This window comes from Sus scrofa, chromosome 2 (genome assembly GCF_000003025.6).
Source record: "Sus scrofa isolate TJ Tabasco breed Duroc chromosome 2, Sscrofa11.1, whole genome shotgun sequence".
NCBI classification, from domain to species: Eukaryota; Metazoa; Chordata; class Mammalia; order Artiodactyla; family Suidae; genus Sus; species Sus scrofa.
In genome coordinates this window covers 85641540-85660396 of record NC_010444.4, presented here as the reverse complement: position 1 = coordinate 85660396, position 18857 = coordinate 85641540, and the positions used below count along the sequence as shown (strand labels likewise).

Genomic DNA, 18857 nt, shown 5'->3' with positions numbered 1-18857 from the left:
TTCAGTGTATTTATTTCTGCAATACCGTGAAGAGTCCAAGCCTCAGAAGCTTAAACTTGTATGTTAAAAATTGTGTGCTAACAGAATTCTTGTTTAGTTGAAATAACTTTTCTGTCCACTCTGATTTAGAAATACATTATCAGAATTTTGGGTTGATTTTCAGCTCTCAGAGGTACTTGCAATTTTGCTTTTATTTATTTATTTATTTTGCTTTTTAGGGCCCCAGCTGTGGCATATGGAGGTTCCCAGGCGAGGGGTCGAACTGGAGCTACAGTTGCCAGCCTACATCACAGCCACAGCGATGCCAGATCTGAGCAATGTCTGCCACCTACACCACAGCCCACAGCAACACTGGATCCCCCCCTGAGCGAGGCCAGGAGTTGAACCCGCAACCTCATGGTTCCCAGTCAGATTCATTTCCGCTGTGCCACGTTGGGAACGCCACAATTTTGCTTTTAATTCCCCCTCCTCCCTCTGCCCCAGGGAGTGTTAGATGGCAAAGGACTGTCACTCAAGGGGAGCCCTGCCTTAAGTGTCAACCTATGTGTCCTCTGATGTTTAAGTGGTTTCCTTCCTCACTAGGAAAGAACTGCAGATTCTATCCCCCATGCATATAACCCAGGAATTGAAACACCTTCTTTTTTTTACTGAAGTATCCTTGATTTACAATGTTGTGTTAGTTTCAAGTGTACACCCAAAGTGATTCAGATACATATATATTCTTTTCCATTATAGGTTATTATAAAATACTGATTATAGTTCTGTTATACAGCAGGTCTTTATTGGTTATCTATTTTATATATACTGGTATGACTATATTCTCAGTGATAGAAGCTTGAATATTCCTAAGAAGGTATTTTTTTAAAAAAAGGCACAGAAAGCTAATCACCCAGTGCCTTTGGCAGAAAGTGTGCATTTTTCTTCCAGTTCCATTCTCCAAGTCCCAAGAAGTTGAGCTTCACGGGCTACCTCACCCAGGTTCCCGTGACCTCTGGGCAAGGGTTAAAATCAGGAGCACCCGCAAGAGATCAGAGAGCGGGGGAGAGGAGTCTGTGTATTCCTTCCTCCCCTGGCTTTGGGCCTGGAGTGGTAACAGCTTCACCCAATTGCTAGTCCCTAGGGTGCTTCACCAGCTCTTGTTGGTTCCCTTGACCCTGGCCATGCCTCTGCAAAGCGCCTCTTCATTAACTGCTGCTCAGCTAATCCTTAGACTGGCCTTCCTGCCAGCTTCTAGAGACACAATAAAATTCTATTCCAAACAGATACAGAGCAAACTTTCAAGTTTATTAATATAGGTTACATACAGCATTTAAAAAGAACATAAAAACAGTGACATAGTATCTTATAAGCATATATTGATAACACAGTAATGATAGTTTTTATTAAGTCAGAGGTATTGTAACACAAACAGAATGAATAAACAATGACAGTGTATCTCCACTAAATTGGATAAAATGAATATAGCAACTAACTTAATAAAAACAATGTTAGCCTCTACTTATCATACATACTTTTTTTTTTCCTTTTTCAGCTGCACTCATGGCATGTGCAAGTTCCCCAGGCCAGGGGTTGTATCTGAGCTGCAGCTGCAGAACGCCAGATCCATAACCCACTGCACTGGGCCAAGGATCAAACCTTCACTGGAGACAACACTGGATCCTTAACCCACTGTACTGCAACAGGAACCCCAAAACATACTTTTACGTAAATTATTCCATGGCATTTGGAGACAGTTTGCTCTTTTAAATAGATAAACACTTGCCTCACAACTTTCTACTCTTTTTGTTTAAAATGCCAACATTTTCTCATAAGGAAAAAAAAAGATACATTTCAACCTAATTTTCAAATTATTTTATCAAATACATGAGGATATTCTGTACTTGGTACTCATCACAGGGTTAAAACATGCTTTTTGGGGGGGAGGCGGCTACACCTGGCATGTGGAAGTTCCCAGGCCAGAGACTGAACCCCTTGCCAAAGCAGTGACCCAAGCCACAGCAATGACAATGTTGGATCCTTAACCACGAGGCTACCAGGGAACTCCAAAAAATGCTTTGAAAATCATCTCATTAACTCCTAAGAAGAGTGAATGGAAAATAGAGACTAATTTCCCAAGATTTCAAAGTCAATTCCATTTTCTTCTGTCATGTCTAATCCAACCGATATAATGATTCTTTTTTAAAAAATCTAATTTGAGGAATTTACTGAACAAAACTTTTGTAAATAAATAAATAGTGCCCAATTAAGACATACCACAGAACTTATTTTCAAAAACGCACTTCCTGTACTGTATATTGTATTCATCTCAAGTTATAACCACAAGAAGCAGTAACCCAAATGTTCAACGTTCTTCACCTGTCAGGCTTGATTATGTGGCACTTACTTGGTGACATCCGGCCAAAAACACTTCTTCACATAATGATGTGTTTCTTTTGCACATATCACACCCTATGTCTCTGTCTCTTTTTCTTTAGAGCAGGTTTCAGTCTTACTCAACTGTATTCCCCTGCACCCATCAGGGCACCCAGAGTACATGGTGAGTGTCTGAGAATGGTACTGGCAGCAAAACTGCTGGAGGTGAACGTGCCTTCTCTCTCCATTCTAAAAATGGGCAGAGAGGTCTATTCATCATCTCTTCTTCTTCTTTTTTTTTTTTTTTTTAGGGCTGCACCCATGGCATATGGAGGTTCCCAGGTACAGGGCTGAATCAGAGCTATGGTCTCCAGCCTACAGCACAGCCAAAGCAACACAGGATCCTTAACCCACTGATAGAGGCCAGAGATCAAATCTGCGTCCTCATGGATGCGTCAGATTCATTTCCATTCATTGACGAAACTCCTCATCTTCTCTTCTAGAGCACATGCTACTGGGCCAACTTCTAATGAACACGCTAAGTTCAAAGCCAACCCTTGAGGGGATCCCAGCAGGAGACGGCAAACATGGCGATCCTGATCCCTCTGCTCTGTGGCCAATCCATGTCTGAACCGGCCCTGTCATGTAGTTACTGTTTGGAGTCCACCCTCCAGGGGCAAGTTGCTGTGAAAGCCCACCTGACATCACTGGTGGGCCCTCTGTTTGTTCTTCGCTTACACATCAGGGGTGTCAAAGAGCAAAAATGCTACCTGTGTCATCTTTCATCTGTTTTAATAATTTTAAGAATTCAACCTTTGCTATGGTTAAAATGAAAAACTGCAGGACTCTTTCGACACACAGATAGTACAAAATCTCATCCTTTAATAATTTAAATATTGCTCTCGAACAACTCAAAATACACTTATTTGCAAAAGCCATACAAGTCCAAACAGTAGAATTCTTCACTGCGGATGAACTTCTTTAGATGCTCAGGGCTAACCTCCACCAACCTAAGCTTTACATATTAAATCAGAGAAGCAGAGTAGATTTCCATTATCTCTGGTTAAAAAAAAAAAAAAAAAAAAAAAAAAAAAAAAGAGGGCTTCAAAGCGCCTATTCTATACAGCACTAGAAATGATGCAAGTGTGTTGTATGTGCCTGTGTATGTACACTCATCTATAATAAGTCACCGAGCAATATTCTCTTGGAATAAAATTGTTTTCTATTCCTATTATTTTTTCTCCTGTAACCCACAAATATCTATGCTTCACAGCTCTCAGAAGAAGACATGCAAATCGTACTTCTGTTGTTTTAGATGGGAAATACTTTTTTGGCAGGGACTTCATAGAATCCTCAGGTTATTTGCTTTTTGAACCTTTTCTTGTTAGCTCACTGTCAGGCCCTTTCCCTAAGTTAACAGCTTTTTGTATATGCTGCTGTTCAGGTTACTAGAGCAAGTGTCCATTTTACTTGCCATCAACTGACCACTGCTATTATAACTGCTGGGATCCGAACTTTCTTTGCAGCATAAGATACTGTAGAGGTACCTCTGGCACTCAGAGGAGGCATAATAGTAAATCAGGGGGTCAATGCAACAGCTTATGCTGCTGACACAGACACACAGGAGGTAGGCAAAGTAGGCAGCCTCTGTCATCGAATTGTGGGAAAGGAACGCATAATGGAGAATCAGAAGGACGTTTGTAGGTCCAAAGCAGAGGATGAAGATGCAGAAAACTGCAGCCGACAAGAACAAGGCCCGGGATTTCTTGCTCTGGTTGGCCACCGTGGAAGAGCTTAGACATCGGATGATGGACACGTAACAGACGGTGGAAATGATCAAGGGCACAAAAAAGAAGACGGCAGAGAAGGCGGAGAAGTAATATGCGTAGTAGCCTTCGAGCAGCGTTTGGTTGAGCACATCATGGCAGGTGGTGACGTTGAGCCCGGGGACGAGGGTGGTCTGCTCCTTGAGGAGCAGAGGCACCACCCCCGCGATGGCCATGGCCCAGATGGCCAGACAGGTGAAGGAAGCCCTCCCCAGCGTACGCCAGGAGAGCGACTGGATGGGGTACACCACGGCCAGAAACCGGTCAATGCTGATGACCGTCATGAGCATGATGGAGGCATACATGTTACCGTAGAAGGCGGCAGTGACGAAGCGACACATGGCAGACCCGAAGGTCCAGTCGCTTCCGGAAAAATAGTAGCTGATCTTGAATGGAAGCACGGACACAAAGAGCACGTCGGCCGTGGCCAGGTGCAGCATGTACACCACGGCTGGCTTCTTGATCTTCATCTTCAGGACAAACACGATGATGGCCATGACGTTTAGAGGAAGGCTTACGAGAAACACACCAGTGTAGACGGAGGGGATGAAGACAGTCAACCAGGTGCTGGTCAGATATCCCGAGGCTGCCTGTGAGATGAACACAGGAGGTGATCTGGGAAGACCGCTTCTATTGTTGGCACTTAATTGCACATCCACGTCCGAAATGCACTTTCATCGTTTTGGTCCTCAACATCCTTCAGGGGGATCTGTTCAAAGTCACGGTGTATTTCCGGAGAAAAAATGACCGGAGCTCCACAGTAGCATTGATTGTTTCGGACTCTGAAAAATGAAATTAAAACAAAAAAGAATGAAAAAGGTGAACGAGACAGGGTAAGAGTACACTTTACTTTCACTTGTTGTTGTCTTACCAGGAGCAGGGGTGGCAAAGAGAAGGTGCCACACAGGTGGATTACAGACTTTATCAGGGAATTGAACAACTCAAGGTGGCATGTGACATGCTGTTCTGGCTCAAGTGAATGCTCTTCAAACTCTGCTCCTCCAAGAGACGAGGTGAATGACACACTTTCAGAGACCCGCCCTGCAGACGTCAGGAAAAGCTGAATACGTGATAGGAGGGCAAAAAGCTGTGACTTCTCCTCCACTGGCCACTGTCTATATCAACAAATCACTCACAGGCCATGTGACCTCTTTTTCATCCATATGCTTCCATGTATACGTTTTCTCCATTTAGTCTGTGGCCATCCTCTTGAAACCCATCCTTCCAGTGGAAAAATTCAGGTAGAAAGTTGAGGGGACTTCTTAAAGGGAATGGAGCGAGAGGTAAATTCCGTAGGACCCAGGGCACCCATTTCCACGACCATTATCTGTGTGACATTAGCTTTGCTTTTCCAACTTGAGTTTGTTTACACAGCAGAGCTGCAGGTTCCAACCACAGCCTATGTGGGTTCAAACTACAGTCCCTCGGGCTATCTTCTAATATAACCACAAGGTACCTGCTGCTTCAGTCATCTTCCTGTCTCCATCCTTAGCAGGTCAGTGGGGCAGATGTCTGAGGCCGGTGGCCTTTCTCAGCCCAGTTGCAAATTGCTATGTGAACTGAGGCAGATGCCGGGCCAACCAGGCTCTTTTGAGTAGCAACCAGAAGTTAAAATAAAGGCTCCGGGAGTTCCCATCGTAGGCTCAGTGGAAATGAATCTAACTAGTATCCCTGAGGACACAGGTTCAATCCCTGGCCTCGCTCAGTGGGTTAAAGAACTGGTGTTACCATGGGCTATGTTGTAGGGTGCAGATGTTGCCATGAGCTGTGGTGTAGGTCACAGATGCAGCTCAGGTTTGGGGTTGCTGTGGCTCTTGCGCAGGCCGGCAGCTATAGCTCCGATTCGACCCCTAGCCTGGGAACCTACATATGCTGCAGGTGTGGCCCCAAAAGACAAAAAATTAAAATAAAATAAAATAAAATAATAAAATAAAGGCTCAGTAGTTGCAAACTTCATTCTTTTTTTTTTTTTTTTTTTTCTTTTTAGGGCTGCACCTGTGGCATATGGAAGTTCCCAGACTAGGGGGTCAAATCAGACCTGCAGCTGCCGGCCCTCCCCACAGCCACAGCAACACTGGATCTGAGCTACATCTGCAACCTATACTGCAGCTTGCAGCAATGCCAGATCCTTAACCCACTGAGCGAGGCCAGGGATCAAACCTGCACCCCCACTATGTTCTTCACCTGCTGAGCCACAATGGGAACTGCAAACTTCCTTCATTTATCAACCTCCTCCACCCAAAACATCCATTTGAAATGTTCATCACGGAAGCACAACACTTAGCTACTGGAATTCAACCAGCTTTTCCTTTCCAGGAGGCCTGCTAATGTTCTGTCATTGAGGAGTCTAGGACGAAGAGCCTTGGTTGGATGCTGGGAAGCTGAGGAGTGGGGACAGAAACCACAGGGGGAAAAGGCTGAGATTTCTATCACTAGGGGTGTTTATCACAAAAGCTGGACACACAGGTCCCTCCAAAGGGATGGTAGAGGAATGAAAACTGGCTGGAAATTGGGAAAATATAGTGGATTTTCAAGCTTTTGATTTTATTGTTCAGTAGTGGAAACTTCCTGCAAACAAAAACTTACCCTGAGCGGCATCAGGCACTAAAAGGGATAGTTCTGCTCCTAAAAGGTCCTACCTGTCCCAGCCTCCCTAGACAAAAATGACAAACTCTAGGTCGCTTTTGTCTCCCAAACCAATGACCTGAAGGCAGTTAGGTTCACAGGGTGGTGTTGGGAAGGGGAGGGAAGGATCTGGAAAGAAAGGATGGCAACCAATGGGTTTCTTGTCTTCAGTGGCTTTTAGCTTGAGGGAAGGCCAAAGTCAGTGCCGCAGAAGATGGCTGGAACTCAGGTAGAAAACCCACAGTCTCTGTGACCTGAAGGACTAGAAGGCAGAGTTCAGGGCAACCACAGTCACTGGAAAGTGAGGAGAGAATCCCAGAAAAGAAAAAGTCAGAGAGGGAGAGAGAGCACTGAATTCCAGCACTCTGTCTGCCCCAGGCTCTGGCGGACTCTGGAACCTGCGCACTTAGTGAAGATGCAAAATAATGCTGTTGCAGTTAAAAGGACGGAAGTGATATCTGAGCTTCTTGCTCAAGAGGGAGAGTTTGCAGTTTGAGTCCATTCAAATTAACTGCTTGCTACAGCAAAAACACCAAAATTCTTTGGAGAAATAAAACAAGATTTGGGGTCTTTACAGTAGGATAATGTCCAGCATACCATTCAAAATCATTCCATGGGAGTTCCCATCATGGCTTAGCAGTTAACGAACCTGACTAGCATCCATGAGGATGCAGGTTCGATCCTCACTCAGTGGGTTAAGGATCAGGCGTTGCCCGTGAGCTGTGGTGGCTCGGATCCCAGATGGCTGTGGCTGTGGTGTAGTCTGGCAGCTACAGCTCTGATTCAGTCCCTAGCCTGGGAACCTCCCTATGCCATGGGTGCGGCCCTAAAAAGACAAAAAAAAATTTTTTTTTAAATTATTCCATATAAAAAGAATCAGGAAAGTGTGACCCAGTCTCAAGAAAAAAGGACAATTAATGGAAACCCGGCCCAAGATGACCTAGATGTTGGAATTAGCAGATCAAGATTTTAAACGATGTGCTGCAACTTGCTCAGTGCAGTGAAGAAAAATATTTCAATGAAATGGGGTGAAAAAAATAGACAATAGCAGTGAAACCAACCAACGGAAATTCTACAACTAGGAAATAAATATAACAAATTGGCATTTATTTGCACAATGAAGAGCAAAGCTAGAGTAACACCAACTGAGAGATGGTAGGACAGGGCCTGCTGGTGAAAAGCTTGAGGTCATGTGACCTCGGCAAGGGCACAAGTCAGTCCCCCAGGGTGAAGGGGTGGCCTGGCAGCTCTGTCACAGGGTAAGAACCAACATCTGCAGGGATGAGCCTCTGAGCACATGCAAATGTCTAGACTGTTCCCCCAGGATAAGAAACTCTTCCTATTTCATATTTGAGTCTCTAGTACCGTACCCTGCATCTGGTAGGTGGTCCTTAAGTTTTTTTTTTTTTTTTTTTTTGGCCACACCTGTGGCATGGGGAAGTTCCCAGGCCAGGGACTGAACCCTTGTCACAGCAGTGACAATGCCAGATCCTTAGCCTGCTGAGCCTTCAGGGAACTCCTACTCAGTGCCATCTTGATCCAGTCACATGGGTCCTGACCCTGGTACAAGGTCATGGTGAATGTGTGTGGGAGCCGGAAGAAAAGAATGAATGGGTTCTGGCATTTTAAGACCACAGAGATATGTGCCCTCCAAAATGCTGACCCACAGGAAACTTAAAATAACAAGACTCTCCACTGCAGCTTTGGGAATCTGGCCAGATTCAGAACTCCTGACACACATGGAGGGGAGAAAGGTGGGTGTGACGCCCGTGTGTGTGCACACACACGTGAGCATTAGGATGCGATCGGGGCAGTGACACTACTTGAATTTGCAGATAACTGAATACTCACAACGAAGCTCTTAGATGCTTTCACGTGGTCTGAAAACAAAACATTAGGCTTGGCTCTGTATCAAGTACTTTGGGATTAAGTATTTGTTTTCAAAAATTTCTTCCTTGGGCCGCATGGTATTTGTGACAGAAACACTATGCCCACTGGAACATGACATTTTTATGGGCTGGAGACCAGGAAGAATGCATAATCCCTTGATGAAACATCACTGCCTAAGGTGTCACCTTTTCTTGCCACCACAGGTTTGATTTTGGCTCTTATGGAATTAAAGAATGTCAGCACATTTTGCTTGATCGATTAAATATATACAAAGAAAAAACAAAACCAATTCCAGGTGACTAGATATATCCAACTAGCTCAGGCCCCTTAGGCTGAAATTTGAGTTTGGGCATCGTGGTTTTCCTTCAGTTCTGGCACAACTCATAGGTCAAGGAGAAAGTGCCTGTCAGCATATGAAAAGCCCTGGTAACCCATCTATGTTTTTTTGTTAAGTTACGGTTAAGAAACCAAAAGGAAAACTAGCTCAAGTCCTAAAACTGGTTCTCATACTTCTTGCTAAGTTTCACTTAATACAGGTTTCTCTCAAAGGCTCTAGAAGTAGTTTCGTTATTGAATACAGCATATTGCTAATGAGCTGAAAGGTGGACTCACCATCTCTGGAGATTTTTAAAAAATTACTAATTCAGGAGCTCCTGCTGCGGAGCAACAGGACCAGCTGCGTCTCTGTAGCACCTGGATGCAGGTTCAATCTCCTGCCCAGCACAGGGGGTTAAAGGATGTGGCACTGCCACAGCTGCAGTGGAGGTTTACAAATGTGGCTTAGATCCAATCCCTGGCCTGGGAACTCCTTATGCTGAGGGGTGGCCACAATCAATCAATCATCAATCAATCAGACAAGTACTTTTTCTTTCTTTTTTAAAAAAAATTTATTTATTGGCCACATCAGTGACATATGGAAGTTCCTGGGCCAGAGATCCTACCTGAGCCACAGCAGCAATCCAGGCCACTGCAGGGACAACACAGGGTCCTTAACCCTCTGTACCATAAGAGACCCCCACACCGTACTTTTTCTGACTTTGATGAGATCTGTCCTGGAAGCAGAGAGGTGACCAGATATTCGTTCAAGGTCCCACTGCAATCCTGGGATTTACCCCATGTCGACCTCCCACAGCTTGTCAGTCCAGGTTCTGACTCAGAGCTCTGGCCACAGGGCTCACGCTTTTTAGGAATTAACACACCAGAAGTCTCAGGACCTTGCCTCTATCCACATACTGAGCAGGATGGCTGCGCCCCGCACGTCTCCACAAATGAATCAACACCATCGAAACGTGATGATCATTGTACAACTATAACTGTAATTGAGTAATTAAAAAATGCTATATATTAAAAAAAAAAAAACCCACCATCAACACTATAGGCTAAAGAGAAATAGAGAAGAGAGTAATGGAAAAATAATGGAAACATTTTAGGTCCAACAAGTGGAAAACAGCGACATTCCTGAGATACTCGAAGGCCGAAATGCAAATGCACAACATGAAAAGAACTGCTCCCCAGAGTTCCCATGGTGACTCAGAGGAAACAAATCTGACTAGCATCCAGGAGGACGCAGGTTCGATCCCTGGGCTCGCTCAGTGGGTTAAGGATCCGGCATTGCAGTGTAGGTGGCAGATGCGGCTTGGATCTGGCCTTGCTGTGGCTTGGTGTAGGCTGGCAGCTGTAGCTCTGATTTGACCCCGAGCCTGGGAACCTCCATATGCCGCGAGTGCGGCCCTGAAAAGCACAAAAAAGAGCTGCTCCTTAAAGACATGGTGGAGTTCAGAACTGGAGGAAACACACAAACATAAGCCCTAAATGTCTTCAAAGAACATTAGGGTCAGGTCAGAAAGACTGAGTCAATCCAAAGGGGCTCACCATTGGCCAAAGATCATTAAAAGAAGAATGAAGGAAATAAATGGAAGAAATACTGGCAACATATCATATATGTCAGGGTCCACATATTCATAATGATGTTCCAAGGAAAATAAAACCTTTTTTTTGTCAGCTTTGGAAGAAATGAGAGGATCCCGTCTGAAAACTTGTAAAGAAAGGCAAGACTTGAGCATTTATCTTGCCTTTTCTCTATATATAATATTTCAGGGAAACCAGTCAATAATGGCAAGTTTTCCTTTATAAAAGGATTCCGGTTCTCAAATACAGAAACAATAACTGATTTAGAAATGCATCTTCAAAAATTTTTTCTTTTTCTCTTTTGACGGCCATACCTCCCAGTGGCATATGGAAGCATATGGAAGCTAGGGGGTGGCATATGGAAGCTCCTGGGCTAGGGGGGAATTGAAGCAGCAGCTGCAAGCCTACACCACAGCCACAGCCATGCCAGATCCTTAACCCACAGAGCAAGGCCAGGGATCCAACCCACATCCTCACAGAGACAATGTCAGATTCTTAACCCCCTGAGTCACAACAGAAAAGCCCTAAGAAACACATCTTGCAGCTCTTCATGAAATAATGGATTTGGTCCAATGATCATCAGTGGTCACTAAAACCATCAGGTGAAAGGGCAGGTGATGGGAAACTTTCCAAGGGCTGGATCAAGCTGACACCTGAGTCCACTGAGTAACCTGAAGACCTCCAAAAGAGAGACAATTTTGAAGTTCTTGCTGTGGCGCAATGAGTTAAGGATCCAGCACTGGCACAGCTGTGGTGTACGTCGATTCCTGGTGGGAACTTCACTCCACGGGTTCAGCAGAAAAAGAAAAAAGGAGAGAGATGCAATGCCAGATCTTTAATCCACTGAGCGAGGCCAGGGATGGAAGTTGCGTCCTCACGGATGCTAGTCAGATTCATTTCTGCTGAGCCATGATGGGAACTCTAATAGAATTCATTTGAATATCAACCTCTCCAGGGCTTTTCTGGAATACGGAGGTGTTAGTGTATCAAGAAACAACATTTCTTAAGCACCTACTATGTGCCAGGTACTTCACTTACCTCATGAAACTCTAAACATTTTTTTTTTTGTCTTTTTGCCATTTCTGCGGCCGCTCCCGCAGCATATGGAGGTTCCCAGGCTAGGGGTCTAATTGGAGCTGTTGCCGGCCTACACCACAGCCACAGCAACTCTGGATCTGAGCTGCATCTGCTACCTGCACCACAGTTCACAGCAACGCTGGATCCTTAACCCACTGAACAAGGCCAGGGATCGAACCTCATGGTTCCTAGTCAGATTCATTAACCACTGAGCCAAGACAGGAACTCCAAAACATTTTTATGATAAGCATGATAACCCCCATTTTACGGACAACATGAAGACACAGAGAGGCTAAGTAACTGATCTTTTTTTTTTTTTTTTTTTTTTTTGATCTTTGTCTTTTTAGGGTCACATCGTGGCATATGGAGTTTCCCAGGTTAGGGGTCACATTGGAGCTACAGCTGCTGGCCTACGTCAGAGCCACAGCAACACTCCATCCGAGCCCCGTCTGCGACCTACACCACAGCTCATGGCAACGCTGGATCCTTAACCCACTGAGCGAGGCCAGGGATCAAACCCGAAACCTCATGGTTCCTAGTTGGATTTGTTTCCTCTGTGCCACGATGGGAACTCCTAAGGAACCAGTCTAAAGCCACGCAGCTAGAAAGTGGAGGAGCCAGGCTCTGAACCCAGATCAGCCTGGCTCTAAAGCTCATTCCCTTTGAACCATATCACATGATCCCATCTCTAAAAGTAGTGGATTCAGGACCTAAAAGAGTACTGTTTTTGTCCTCTTGGCATTTCACCAGAGGACTCTGTTCCCCCTTTTAAATCAGCAGGTAGTACACGGCCATGGGAATGTCTAACTTCTGTTGATGACTTGCATAGCTGTGGCTTGGGAATCAAGAGTCCTACTGACCCCGGTGACACACCAGCCACATGCCAACAACCCAGTCATCGCAAACAGGACAGACAGATACAGTAGAGAGACATTCAAGGACCAAACAGAGAAACTGGTTTTTAAAATATTTTTCTAGTTGAGGCAGATGCAAGAGCAAGTGAGTGAACAAAAACCTCTGCTGAGGAAAAGCCAGACTTAAAAGTAGAATAAGGTCAATGGTGACTACAGACCTAAGTCGCCTGTATCCGATGCTGTTCCTTCTCCAATCCCACTTCCTGGAGAAGGGACTAGCAGGGAGCAGAGGAAAGCAAATCCGTTGTAGCTCAGCATGTTAAGAACCCGACATGGTGTCTGTGGGTTTTTTGATCCCTGGTCTCACTCAGTGGGTTAAAGATCCGGCCTTGCCATGAGCTGGGGTGTAGGTCGCAGATGCAGTTCAGATCCCAAGTGGCTGTGGCTGGCAGCTGTGACTCTGTTTCGACCCCTAGCCTGGGAACTTCCATATGCTGCAGGTGCAGCCATAAAAAGAAAAAAGGAAAAATAGAGCAAATCTTGGGGGGAGCTGGAAGGGGGGCAGTTAACAGAAGTAAGGACCACCAGAAAATGTAAATGAGCTGGCACTAAGAAGAGTGTGGGGCCGCTCCTGAAGGTCAGATCTGACATGTGGAGTCAGGACCCTGGCAGGCCTCGCTGGGCAGGACTCCAATGCCCTGACCTTCCCCATTCTTCCAGGCCCATTCTCCACCCAAAGGGATGGGCCCTGAGCCCAGTGTCCCGGGAACACTGTTCTCGACTCCCCCAGACGACAAGCTGAAAGGAAACTAATTTGCAGAAAAGGATGTTTATAATCAGCAATTCCTCCTGGAACCAAGCTGTCTCCAATCCCAAGCCTGCCCACGTCCTACAGCAGTTTGGAAGCCTGAACTTAAACAAATGAGGTTGCAGACAGAAACCATCATAGACAGTGCTTTCTGGAAAGCAGAATTCTTCTCGTAAAGCCAAATAAGGTCTTCAGTTCTGCTGATGAGGGAACAATGCATTGCACCTGCTGTACTAGGTTTTACAGGACGGTGGAGACACAACAGTGGTTATGAAATCAAGTTACAGGACTGTAGCAAGCATCTAAAAAGACAGAATAGAGTAGAAAATGTTGGGGGGCATAGCATGTGGTAAAGGAGGGTCCTGGTTGGAAAAGCTTTGGTTTACATACACTATACACGGGGACTATCCAGGAAAATTTACTGCACACACACGCAGCTACAGTGTCATCATGTAAAGTGGATTTCTTACAGTTTTTACTGCTGGTTAGCAAAAAAGAAAATACTGGAAAACACTTATTTGCAATCCCACAATGCCTGACTTCTAATCCACTGTAGGCTTGAACATACAAACACATGACATCTTTTCCTAAAGTTAAACAAATGTGTTTTGAAGTGCAAATGACAGATTAGTCCTCGGATTTCCAGCAGTGGATTCTTTCAACCTTTTGAAGAGCAAAACATCACTGGATACCCAGGGGTGGAGTAAAAGTAGGCATAACTTCATGGGTTTTTCCAGGTACCCTCACAAGGTCAATGAGGGAGAAGGGTTTGGGGGAACTTTAGCCCTGAGAGAGAGGTGGGGCTATATATCTTGGCACTTTTAAGCATCTGCATGAGAGGGTGCCAGGCAGAATGTGGTCAAGTGCCAGTTCCACTTCTAATTGCACCTGTGACTTAACTATTCTGGGCCTCAGTTTCCTGTAGTACAGAGGTGACATCTACCCAAAGGGTGGTTACTAGGAATAAATAAGCTAGTGTAAGAATCATACCTAGGCAGAGTGTTGGCTGTTGCAGGTTCTTCATATAAGGTGGCCAGAGGGAGTGGTGGGGGGACAAAAGTCAGAGGAAGCCTAGCTCCTTGGAGGTAGAACTAGAGGGTGGGGGCTGGATGACATATAGGTAATGTAATAGGAGATGTGACAAGGGAGGTTGGACAAGGCTGGGGACCCATCCTGCAAGGGAAGCGGCACCTCCGTCTATGCCGAGGAATTGGGCTTGACGCTATCGGGAGGAAGGCAGTATATGGCATCTCCCATCCAAGCCACCATCAGCTGTTCTGGTGCCTTTTCAACTGCCAGATCCTTAAAGAATTGATGAATATCAACCTCAGGATGCTGGTGCTCTTTGATGAAGGCAAGTCTTCTCACTTGAATTGCCTGGACAAAAGAATGTCAACTGACTAATAAACTTACAAATTTCTCAAGTAGCCGCCGAAGGAACATCTGTTCTAGACTCTACAGGGATAAATGGACGTTTATAACCTTAGCCTGGAAGACAACATACCCACAAAGTGACAATGCAGGAAATGCCCAAACGAGTGGGGACAAAAAATCCAAGAGGGTTTTGGGAAAGCTGAAACTGGTGGGCAGGGCCACTTCTGGAAGTGCTTCCTAAAGCTGGGGTTGCCCAGCTCCTCCCATCACATAGACCCAGTTACGCCAGATGTTGTTTAGAATTGCTGGTGCACAGTGACAATAAAGAAGACAGCTATCTGTGGTTGACTTTACTAGTGATTTAAAACTCTCCAAGAAAAGGCCCTATCTCTTTTTTGCACCCAGAGCCCCCTTCTCCATTTGAAATTTGGGTACCTCATCTCTGAGACTTAGTTTCTGAATAGGCAAAAGGAGAGAAACATTTGAGAGGGTGAAATGAGAGAATGTGAAGTGAAAATGCCTCCGGGCCCAGAGTTTGACACAGAATATGACACTTAACACACACACATGTTCCTTTTCTTCTCTGTTCCTCCCAAAGTGGTCCCAGAATCTAGCAAAGACAAAGCAGCCAGTGTTACTCAGCTATCTTTTGGTCAATACCAACCCTGTGTATCTTAGCATGCCCCGTCAATGGTGATGAGAAAGTAAGACGTGGTATCGACATCAGCTTGGAAATTCCTGTCGTGGCTCAGTACGAACGAAACTGACTAGCACCCATGAGGACACAGGTTCAATCCCTGGCCTTGCTCAGTGGATTAAGGATCCAGCATTGCTGTGAGCTATGGTGTAGGCTGAAGACGCCACTTGGATCTGAAGTTGCTGTGACTGGGGTGTAGGCCAGCAGCTGCAGCTCTGATTGAACCCCTAGCCTGGGAACGTCCATGTGCCGCAGGTGTGGCACTAAAAAGCAAAAAACAAAACAAAAAACCAAGAGTTCCCGTCGTGGCGCAGCGGAAACAAATCCGACTAGGTTTGATCCCTGGCCTTGCTCAGTGGGTTAAGGATCCGGCATTGCTGTGAGCTGTGGTGTAGTTCACAGGTGCAGCTCGGATCCCAAGTTGCTGTGGCTGTGGTGTAGGCCAGCAGCTGTAGCTCTGATTCCACCCCAGCCTGGGAACCTCCATATGCCATGGGTGCGGCCCTAAAAAGACAAAAAAAAAACCAAAAAACAAACCCCCCCCCAAAATCTATCAGCTTTACTTCACTAACTGAGGCCAAAAATCTTTGGAGGGGGGACTGTAAGGAAAGGTACCCCAGTGGATGCAGCATGGGTGTAAACCTCTTTTCTACCTCACCATCCAAATCTCAAACAAAAACATATGTTCTTAAGAGCTTGTCCCACAATAAAACCACAAAGTGATCTCTGACATCGGTGTCGCCATACAGTTTTTTAGAAGTTCCCTATTAACCCAAACACCCCAAGAGGTAATGCCATAAGCAGCTCAGAAGCTGCTGCAAAATTTCCGGCTCTTATGTGGGGAATCTTAATTTTCCCCAAAGCATCACCTCCAAATTCACCCTGAGCAAAAGTGGAGAGCAGAGAAAATGCTGTCTCATGTCACCTCCACCACCACGTGCCTATATTCCTTCCAGTGTAAAGTCAATACAGAGTACACAATCTTCCACAGGTAATAAGAAAAACAGCTAAAATTTTTTCTATGTGACAAAAAGGGGTGGGGGCCTGATGGCTTACAAAGTATGACGGCTCTAAAGAAATAAATATTTACTCTCACTTTCTAAGGTCTTTACAGGCTAAAAACAACTCATTTGCCCTGCTTTTTCAGAGGAAAGAGGTTGGACAATAGCTTTATTTTTCAAATAGTCTAATACTTTAAAAAAAATACTACACTATTAGTAATAAATGTATTCTGGGTGAGCAACCTCCTTCTGGTAGCAGATCAGAAACGGAAATGCTATAATCCCACAGTGTCTGAAGGAGCTGAGTTCTGAGGAGGGGGATCTTTTTCTACAACTCACTTGGAAAACTGGGTTCTAGGTATCAAACTCTCCCAACCACCATCACCATCCCCGTGGCTATCCTGTTATCACCCAATATCCCCACCCCATTAGCACCTCCTGCACACAAAGCCATGGCCAGGATCAGCTGGTACTGATATTCTACTCAATGGGCCAAGGAACTAAGCTCTCCTCTACACCGCTTTGCTCGCCACCCCTTTGCTCACCGCTACTTTCCTCGCCGGCAAAATGTGCCAGAAGAACAATTCCAACAGAACAAAACTTCAGCGGGATTGGTTCTCTACCTCATCTTGAAAACTCCCAAACCTTGATTGGTAGAGCAAACTGCAATCCCTTCTTTTTGGGGTGGTTCGGAGAGAAACATGCCACACGGTGACAACAAATGCAATGAAGGGCCTCAGGCTTCGCCAACAAAATTCGACCCGCTCCTCGTCCATATTCAATACCCTGTCGCAGGCCGGCCGCATCCTCCAAGACCCAACAAAAAAGGGGTATCCGCTGAGACTGCTGGGGGTGGGGGAGTGGGGTGGGACAGGCACTCCACCTGGGATGTGAGTGGGGGAGATCTGATCTCAGTCCAAAGGTCTGTCCGGCTCCTGGAGGACGCTGTGACCGAAGGTATGGTCTGGGGCGCCCGCTGAGTCCCCGTACAGCATCCCACCTCCTCCCGCCCGCCCCATTCCCGCGGAGGCCCGGGCTGCGGGACCCGGGGTGGCCAAGGACGGAATGCCGGGGGCAGTGCTCACCTGACTTGAGGCCTCGGGTGCGGGCCGACAGCAGGGGGCCGCACAGACTGAGCCCCGCGGCGACGAGCAGCAGCCACCGCGGCCCCATTGTCCCGAGGCTCGGCGCGCTCCGCGCGGTGCTGCTCCCAAAGACTGGCCCCGCCGCCCGAAGGCTCGGGCTGCACGCTCTGTCCCTCCTGGCGCGGGGTCCGGCGGGCGACCCGGCGGGCAGGCAGAGCTCTCGCCGCCGCTGGGCTGGAGGAGGTGTCTCGGTGACACCCGGCTGCTTCGTGCGTCTGGCGGCGCGGGGCAGAACAACTGGCGCCGGGCAAGGGCGGGGGCGGGGCGCGCGGGCCGCGGGCCGGAAAGGGCGCCCCCCGGCGCTGACTGTGCGCCTCGACGCGGCCACCGCCCGCCTGTCCCTTTGCATTCGCTGGGCCACCCCCAGGTCTCTGCGATCCAGCCGCCACTCTAACGAGGTGGGCCGCCTGCCCCGCGCCGCGGCTGCGGCTACCGCCTCACGACGGAATCCAAACGAGACGCCGTTTCTTTGGCCTTCGCCTTAGACCTGCGAAACTATCAGAAACTCAGAGTGGTGGGGACTTTGAGTCCCTCTCCTCACCTTTCCTGGGAACAAGGACCTTAGCTGGGAACCTCGGACGGGGAATGCGCCCCAGGGCGCCAGCCCCCTCCCTAGGCGGGAAGGAAATTTCCCTGTCCTCCGGCCAAGGACCGCACTTGAGGTTGAGCACTGCGGTGCATTTGGAAATTCGAGGTTCCACTGCAAGTTTGAACGTGACTTGGTTTTTGTCATTTGGGGATAGTGGCTTAACAAGTTAGTGGATTAAAAAATGTAGAGACAAGAGTTGCCCGCTGATGAAAATGGGCTCTTAGCTATGAACAGAATTCTTGACGTTTCTCATTCACTTTATTTCGCCACTTTGATATTTCATCGGCACGCTGACGACGAGTGAAAATGACCATCCGGTAGCTTTTCCTCCCTCGCGCTCCGTCCGGCAGGGCTGCAACTTGTCCCCTTTAATAAGAGCTCCAAGGCGAGCTGCGCGCTGAAACCACCTGTTCAGCCTTTTCCAAGGGGCTTCTGGAAGGCTGGGCATTCCCCGAGGAGCCCAGGCAGTACTCGGACGCCTCCTGCGAAAGGGATACCCGCAGGGTGTTCACGCTTTCCTAGATGCTGTGACCTGAATTTAATAGAGTTTGGCCAAATTCAAGTCACACGGCCGGGGATAGTCGAGCCTCCTGGCTAAGGGCCCCTGGAGGACTGCGCGGCTGAAGCTCCGCGGCGAAAAGCACGCAGAATTATTTTGTTTAGAGAGCGTATCTGGAGAGCGCGTCTTTGAGACCGCAAAGGGAAATGGGT

The 18857-nt window shown here is 46.9% G+C and overlaps 1 protein-coding gene across 1 annotated transcript; it reads right to left on the bottom strand.

The window, feature by feature from the left end:
- Positions 1264–17603, bottom strand: F2R (coagulation factor II thrombin receptor). Its single transcript, NM_001244372.1, is given in 4 exon segments — positions 1264–4841; positions 4844–4900; positions 4903–4960; positions 17498–17603. Coding segments are annotated over 4 exon segments (1284 nt in total). The 5' UTR covers positions 17586–17603; the 3' UTR covers positions 1264–3760.